Raw genomic sequence first — 7,877 nt, 5'->3', positions numbered from 1 at the left:
TCTATAAGATGTAATGTATTTGTTTTTTCTATTTTTACAAGTGCTTATAAGAGGAACTTAAAATGTAAAACAAACCACTTTATAAGACCATCTTATAATACCCTCTTATAACACAAGGTCTTATAAGACTCTCTTATAACTTAACCCAAAAAAACAAATAGCCCCTCAGAGTACTCAGGCTGCAACTGTAAGCAAGAATCTGAACTCTTGCATAGTCTTTCGTGATGTAATACACTTACCTTTTGTTGTTGAGTGGTCTAGATTGACTACCCCGTATACAACCTGCTCACATTAGTTTTTCTAAAAAAAAAAAAAAAAAAAATCTGTATTCCAAAAACAGTAAAAGTTGTATTAGGAAACAAAAAAGAATTTTCCTTAACAATACAAAGTCCAACTTTTACCCCTGAATACTAATACTAACCAAATTCTCGTTAAAAAATGTAAGAATGTAAATAGAATAAAAAGTAGAAGTATTTTAGTATCAAAGACATAAACACTTTACGTACGTAGTCCAGTTAGACTACTTTTGTCAGTATTAGAAAAAAAGATCCTTGGATTCAATCTTTACTAATCTCTGACCTCTAATAAACTATTTTTTTATTTTTTTTTAAAAGTAAGAAGGCAAAAGTTTGGTAAATTAGTTGATGTGTTATAAAAGCACAAGGCAAGATTTTTTTTTTAAGAGGTGGAGAAGGAAACAAAGAAAAAGAGCTTGGTACTCAGAAACTAATCATTACACATTACTTGAACATCACATGTTTTTGTTGTAAAAAAATTGTCTTTACTGAATACCATTAACTTGTTATTCAGTCTGGGTCTCTTTTTTTTCTCGTGTTTTTTTTTGTAGAAGAAGAAAAGAGAGAGAGGGAGAAAAATGGGGGTGGGGATGGGAGATGCAATTAAGCAAATGAAAGCTTCTATGGAAGAAAGTGAGTTTTTTTTTTTCAGACTAGTTTGTTAGGTAGATCTTTGTGTTTGGACTTGGGATCTATACCTACTTTTTAAGTGTATGATTATTATTAGGGATCCCTATTATTATAAATTTATGTTCATTTTTTTGGTGCAGTTGATGAGCAACTCAAGAAAACATTCCAGGTTTGCTCCTTTTTTTTTGAGTCAAGCTGTAGTCAACTCAATTTGGACTGGATCTTTGAAATTATTTTTCTTACATCTGTTTTTGTTTAAATTTTGGAATTTTGAGTGTTATTCAGTAGTTACAGATCTCTACAGAATTTTTGATTTTTTTGATTGATTTATTTATTTTTAAATTAAAATATACTTGACGGCAATGTGGATATTCTAAATTGTGCTGTTTTGTGTTTTTGTCTTAAAAACTTATAATTTTGTGATAAAGTTCTGTTTTAGCTGCAAGTTTGGCAAAATATAAGTAAAAGAATTTCTTAAAAGTAAATTTTGGCATTATTGTGTATTTGTATTGCTAACTGCATAATGAATTTGAAATCAATTTGTAAGCAATTTATCACAACCCAAATTGTAGCTGAATGTTATTTGGATTGGAGTTATCTACTGGTTTGATTGTGTGAGCTTAATTATAGCTGAAGATTTGTTTCTTTGAATTCCAGAATATGCATCAAGGATATCCAGATGAAACTTTGGTGAGGTTTCTGAAAGCAAGAGATTGGAATGTTGCCAAAGCGCGCAAAATGGTTAGATGGAATATTATGTTGCGAATAATTAAATATTTTCCTTTTCCCATTTATGTTATCACATTTTCTTTCTGACTGTAGTTTAACATTTTCTCTATGATTTTCTATTTATAGTTGGTTGATTGCCTGAATTGGAGGATACAAAATGAAATTGATAATATATTGACGGTGAGTTTTTTTCATCATTGGTTTGAAACCGTCTCCTTTCTCTGACTGGAATAACTTGAATTTGCAGCGTCCCCTAATATGCATGTTTTAACTATAATCCTGACCTGAAATTGGGTTTTTCTTTTTCTGCCGATGCACCTTATTATTATTATTATTGTTTAGTGAAGTAAATAAAAATTATTTTTCCCATTCTCACCATTAAGAGCATTCCCAATGCAAGTAACAACTTGTTACCTCCACATAGGACTACTTCATCTCATTCTTACCTTCTTGGTGAAAAGCTGCCAGGAGTTGCGCAATGCAGAGGTGACTTTAAATTTCGGATGGGATGTTTCATTTCGTCTAAACGTAAAAAACGAAAAAAACGCTTCGGACGGAATTAAACATGCATCCCGTCCGGAAAACAACAACACTCGAGACGGAATGAAACATCCCGTCTGGACAAAAAAACTTGAGACGGAATAAAAAGTTCCGTTCGAAGATCACAAGTCGGCAATTATCTCAATAGCAAGTGCTACCCTCATTGTTCCTTAGTGAAAAGCTACCTTTATTGTCACCCTTGCATTGGGCCATTGTTTTTGGCTCATAAGGGTGACAAGTTGTTATTTCCTCTCAAAGTGACTTGTATTGGGAATGCTCTAAAGACTAACCAATAAGTGACTAGAAACACATCTTTGTTTCAATAGACCAAAGGAAAGTGGGTAAATCTTTTTTCCCTGAAATTCTCCTAAAAATTGCATGTAATGCTGTTATGGATTACTTTTGCATCCGTTACATGATTAGTTCCAGTATTTAATCAAATATGTATTAATATGACTGTGGTGGTGTTAATTTATGTTTGTATTTTTTCTTCAGAAACCCATAGTTCCTACTGATTTCTATAGAGGAGTGCGAGATTCCCAGCTCATAGGAGTGTCTGGTTACTCTAAAGAGGTAAGTCTGTCTGTATCCAAGATTTCTTTGCTCTTAGTTTTGAACAGTTTAGCTTAAATGGCATTTACCAGTCTAGTAATCTCATTACTTCTCTCTTGGAACATTTGAAACATCAGACAGGATCCTTACTATTTCTACTGTTTTTAGTTTACTGTGAGATACTGTTCTCCAAAGGTATAGGAATCAAGTATAGCATTAGTAAAAACTTGCTGCTGGTTTTGACCTCCTTTGATCGATTGAAAATCTAGCGATTTTCGAGTGTAAATGACTGTATGAATATTCAGCCTAATGTTTTTGTTATCTTGTCAGCCAATCTAAGATTGTTTAGTGTTCCAAATGGAATTTCTAAAAACTATATGTAGCCAAAAATAATATCAACGTGTCCGGAATTCTTTGTGTGGTAAGAGCTTTGTTAAACAATCTCACTTTTGTGCCATCTAGAAGAATTTCAGGCACTTTTGCATTACACTTGTAGTCATGCAGACAGTATCATTTCAATATTAAATGTCCACTTGTACTTGCTCTTCTTTTAATTGTTTGGCATTGTTCCACCTGATCAACGAAATCAATTGTAATGGTTCTATATGTATTCTTGTTCAGAATTACTGTCTTTGAGGAGAACGAAAGCTCACTTTGCACTCTCAAAAATTGAACTCTGATTATCACCTCTATCAATAAAACACATACTCTCTCTCTTACCTATTGGTCCTGCACCTTCATAAATGTTGTTCAACAATAGTTTTGATAATTTACAGGGTTGGATGGTTATATTATCTCGCATATTGTAATCCATAATGTCATCTTTGTCAATAGGGCCTTCCTGTCTTTGCGCTTGGTATAGGGCAGAGCACATATGATAAAGCTTCTGTAAGGATTTTCCTTTCATTAATTCTCCAGTCGATAATATAAAATGGAGTTCTTGTGATATCAACATTGATTCTTCTCTTTAATTCAGGTCCATTATTATGTTCAGTCACACATCCAAATCAACGAGTATCGGGACCGCGTTATTTTTGTGAGTATAGTTTCTTCTTAATGCTCTTAAATTTGTTGGCACATCTTTTTGACTATGAGCATTTGTTGTAGCCTTATGCGACAAAGAAGTTTGGACGACATATTGGCACATGTATAAAGGTTTTGGATATGACTGGTCTGAAGCTTTCAGCAATGAGCCAAATAAAGGTACCTGAAAACTTTTCTTATTAACCGATGACCAAAAAGAAAAAGAAAGAAACTGTTACATTAGTTTCATTTTCTGATTTTCATTGTTCCTATGCTTAAGATCTTAATACATTCCAATTCCTTGTCAGAAAATAACCAATAATAAATTTGTAGAGGCATTCATATCTATTGTTAATGTGTCCTCTAGTAAGCTATGCAGCTATTAATTTTGGGCATCCAACTCAAAACCAATTGGCCATGAGTAGAGCAGACCCAGGATTTATATACTGTTATGCGAGGTTTAGATACCCAATATGGGATTATAAATCTCAACATGCCCCCTCGTATGTGGCATATCGTGAGTCCGTAGAGATTTATTTAAAAGAAGATTACGTGGAGTGCACATGTACCCTTTGGGACAGAGATTTAACTTGCTCTGTTACCATATTAATTTTGGGAATTCTTCTCTAAACCAATTGGCAATGAGTGGAGGGGCTCCAGGATTTATACATTGTTATGCGAGTTTAGATACCCGATAGGGATAAGGGATTACCAATCTCGACAAGAACATAGCTTTCTTCTGACTCCGACACCATGTGGTCATAAGTTTGGAGAATACATTATTTAATTTGTCATATTAAATTAATTGAAATCTGTAACATGTGATTGATGCTATTGTCTTGTACTTATGTGTTACAAAAGGAGAATTAAAGTTATTATGCACTAATGAGTGAGAATTAGGAGCTAATCGAACATTTGGTACTTTCCCTGTCTGAAAAGGCCAATGTTTGTATGCTTCACTCACTCAATTCTGTATGTAGTCTTGAAAATTGCTGACATGAATAGGAATAACTAATATTATTACTCGTATTATATGGAAAATTGTTATACTCAATAGGACAGATTGTTTTATAACCTGGTCCAGTTAAAGGAAGAGAGTATGGCGTGTTACTTTATTTCCTATTTCATCTCTTGGTTCTGAGTGTGTCTGAAACTGACCCTATTTCATCAATTATCAAATATTTTTCATATATACATTTGTATATACATCATTAATCAGTCTTCCTTACCTTTTTCCACATGTAACAGCTCAGTTTTCAATAATTCTCTTGGAAGTTTGTATTGTTCTGATATCTCTGTTTTCTTGATGCAGCTATTGACTGTGATATCTACTATTGATGATCTGAACTATCCAGAAAAAACGGATACTTATTTCATCGCAAATGCCCCGTACATATTTTCGTCATGTTGGAAGGTCAAAAATCTCCTCACAATATTATGAAACTGTTAGTTCTCTATATTCCTGATACAGCTCCTAAACAGTTTGTTATGTGAACCATTGGCAGATTGTAAAGCCTCTTTTGCAGGAGAGGACAAGGAGGAAAGTCCAGGTCCTGCAAGGTTCCGGAAGAGATGAGTTATTAAAGGTAAAGTTGTTATTCAGGACTTCCTTAAATGTCTTAAACACTTGTTCTTGTGCTGGTGAAGAAACCATAAAATTCATATATAGTCTTTATGTTGTGATCCCCCTGTTGTACATGATTGATGTGACCTTGGCGTGCATTTGTAAAGTATCAGTAAATTTAGTTTGCTGTAGGCTTGTGAACAAATACAACTTTTTTTGTTCTTATCATTTAAATCCAAGCTATTCATCAACAGCAGTAGCGCCCACAAGGTTTTGACTTTTAATTGTCTTTATTGTAATTGTTGTTACATTTCTAAGTATAACCAATACTCGACAAGCAATTGGTACAAACTTTTATTGAAATGAATGAAATTTTGGATAAAATCCAAGTTTTGCTTTCTGGTACAGTAAGTCACACCATTAAGTAGACAGTTGTCTTTGATGAAACCCATTCAATCTCTTGCATGTTCATAAATCAGATTGTTCAGGCATCTTTTTGGATTGAAGTGACTGAAGAACAACAAACTTACAACTTGGTTGGCACAGTAGCTATTGTCATTCATTTGCACAGTGCTCCTGCACAACTACCTACCTCTATAGTACATTTGCTTCCTCCTGAATCAAATGACTTAGCCTTGCGTCAAGAGGATGGACGAATTAATTATTTAAGATGCCAATGGATCAGTTGGGTTTCCCTCTATGTTACATGGACGCACCATATTTCAAAAATAATTTGTGTCGGATACGTATCCACGTGTCCGTATCAGACACACACGGACACATATTGTGTGATATACCTTAGTTTTTGATATTTCGCCGTGTCAGACACTCTGTATCCGTGTCGGATATGGACACACGTGTCCATGTCAATGTAACTTAGGTTTCCCTGTACACATGATTTGTAGAGCAGGCTTCTAGGGTATCATATATTGTAAACTATGTTGAAACCTTGGTAATAGACAAGGAACAGGAAGTGTGAATGGGGTGGGAGCTACGAGAATTTAGTTACTAAGGTTGAAACAGCACTACTGCGGCTTCTCCTTTTTGTTGGCGATTTGGATCATTGCTCACATTGAGTTTGATGAAACTGAAATCAGTTTGGGATCAGGAGGGTATCATATCCCACTGAAATAGATTGTACTTCAGCAAAATGAATCTGTTCTGGTTTATGTCTCTAGGTCACTTTATCTGCCTTGCGGTGTTATTTACTTACGCTATAGCCCTACTACTTGTTGGTATGTAGTTCTTGTTTGTTTTAACCTCATGTTATGCCTGTCTCCCCATATGTGCAAACTGATTTTGCTAAATCACCTTAAACATATCTGCTACCTGCACTATTTGATGATCCATCTCTAGCTCTCCACCCTCCCGTGATATTATATTATTGTCTGTTTTGCACGTCCTAATATTGTTCCTTCATATCTATTTGTTTTTTAAGCTTATCGCATGCAGTCAATCTCAAAATCTTCATCCCTTTCCACTATTTTTACCTGCATTATGTGTGTAGATAATGGATTATGCATCACTCCCACATTTCTGTACAAGAGAAGGTTCTGGTTCATCTCGGCGTTCAAGCAATGGAAACAGTGACTGCTTCTCTCTGGACAATGACTTCCACCAACTGCTGTACCGCTACATTCAGCAGCAGGCTTTGAGCTTACAACCTGTTGCACTTTTCAAACATGGATCTTTGCATGTGGAGTTACCCAAGCAAGATGAAGAAGGGACCGTGATTGCTGAAACTATAGAACGCGAGCTCAACAAACTTGGGGAACAAAATGGGTTATCTCATTCCCTAAACGGTCTGAAAATCAGCAGTGTTTGAAACCGGAAAAGAGTAATCTATTTCTGTTACTTATGATAAAGTCCCCCAAAACTTGATGCTGACTTAATTACTAACAACTGTCTGACGAGGAGCGGTGTTGTAATATCGAGGCTCTTGGGCTCAAGGCTAGGAGGTTAAGTATCAGGTATACCCGCTGTATAACTTGCATCAACTCAATGCAGGTTTCAGTAGGATGCACTAATTTGTAATTCAACTTATTATTACCAAATTGGAAGCTGTCGTTGGAAAAGAGCCAATGTAATCTATAGTCTAGTCTTAGTAGAAAAATGTAATCTATTTTAATCTTAGATCAAAATCTACGAGGCACAGCATTATATTGGCAGTGTGTCACCCCATTTAACTATGGAATAAATGTGTTCCTTTCTGTTGGTATGTATCTTGTTTTGGCTCGGTTTATTGCTGCATTGTACACCTGGTGATCACATATGTCAATATTATTGGATTCCGTTTTAATCTTAGGGAGTTATTTAACATTCAGTTGGACACAAGGTCACAAATTAATTTTCAAACATTTTTCAAACATTGTGTTAATAATGGTGTTGACGAGTGATTACTTTACCCATACAAATAGCAACATAAACCTGTACTAAAAGTATATAAGCAAAATCAATTCTTACCGATCGAATCTATTATATGCAGATATTGAAACGATTGTTATAACCACAATTGAATGTTTGTATGGATTTGTTTGGTTTAC

The 7,877-nt window shown here is 34.7% G+C and overlaps 1 protein-coding gene across 1 annotated transcript; it reads left to right on the top strand.

Moving 5' to 3' along the window:
• Nucleotides 1-553: 553 nt before the first annotated feature.
• LOC147503457 (phosphatidylinositol/phosphatidylcholine transfer protein SFH1-like) lies at nt 554-7,552 on the top strand. Its single transcript, XM_086608092.1, has 12 exons — nt 554-715; nt 848-929; nt 1,067-1,095; nt 1,584-1,667; nt 1,782-1,835; nt 2,691-2,768; nt 3,582-3,635; nt 3,724-3,783; nt 3,855-3,950; nt 5,083-5,184; nt 5,276-5,356; nt 6,842-7,552. The coding sequence occupies exons 2-12, from the start codon at nt 875-877 to the stop codon at nt 7,157-7,159; spliced, it is 1,011 nt and encodes a 336-aa protein (XP_086464218.1). The 5' UTR covers nt 554-715; nt 848-874; the 3' UTR covers nt 7,160-7,552.
• Nucleotides 7,553-7,877: the final 325 nt, after the last annotated feature.

The sequence above is a fragment of the Coptis chinensis genome, chromosome 4 (genome assembly GCF_015680905.1).
Source record: "Coptis chinensis isolate HL-2020 chromosome 4, ASM1568090v1, whole genome shotgun sequence".
NCBI classification, from domain to species: domain Eukaryota; kingdom Viridiplantae; phylum Streptophyta; class Magnoliopsida; order Ranunculales; family Ranunculaceae; genus Coptis; species Coptis chinensis.
The sequence above is the reverse complement of the archived record's forward strand: the minus strand, read 5'-3'. Positions and strand labels throughout refer to the sequence as shown.

What these genes read in the sequence shown, in the direction of transcription:
- LOC147503457 (XM_086608092.1), top strand. Translation starts at nt 875, where the DNA reads ATGGGGGTGGGGATGGGAGATGCAATTAAGCAAATGAAAGCTTCTATG. An exon ending in AAATTGATAATATATTGACG is followed by an intron (nt 1,836 to 2,690) that starts GTGAGTTTTTTT and finishes TTTTTTCTTCAG; the next exon opens with AAACCCATAGTTCCTACTGA. An exon ending in GAAGAGATGAGTTATTAAAG is followed by an intron (nt 5,357 to 6,841) that starts GTAAAGTTGTTA and finishes TTATGTGTGTAG; the next exon opens with ATAATGGATTATGCATCACT.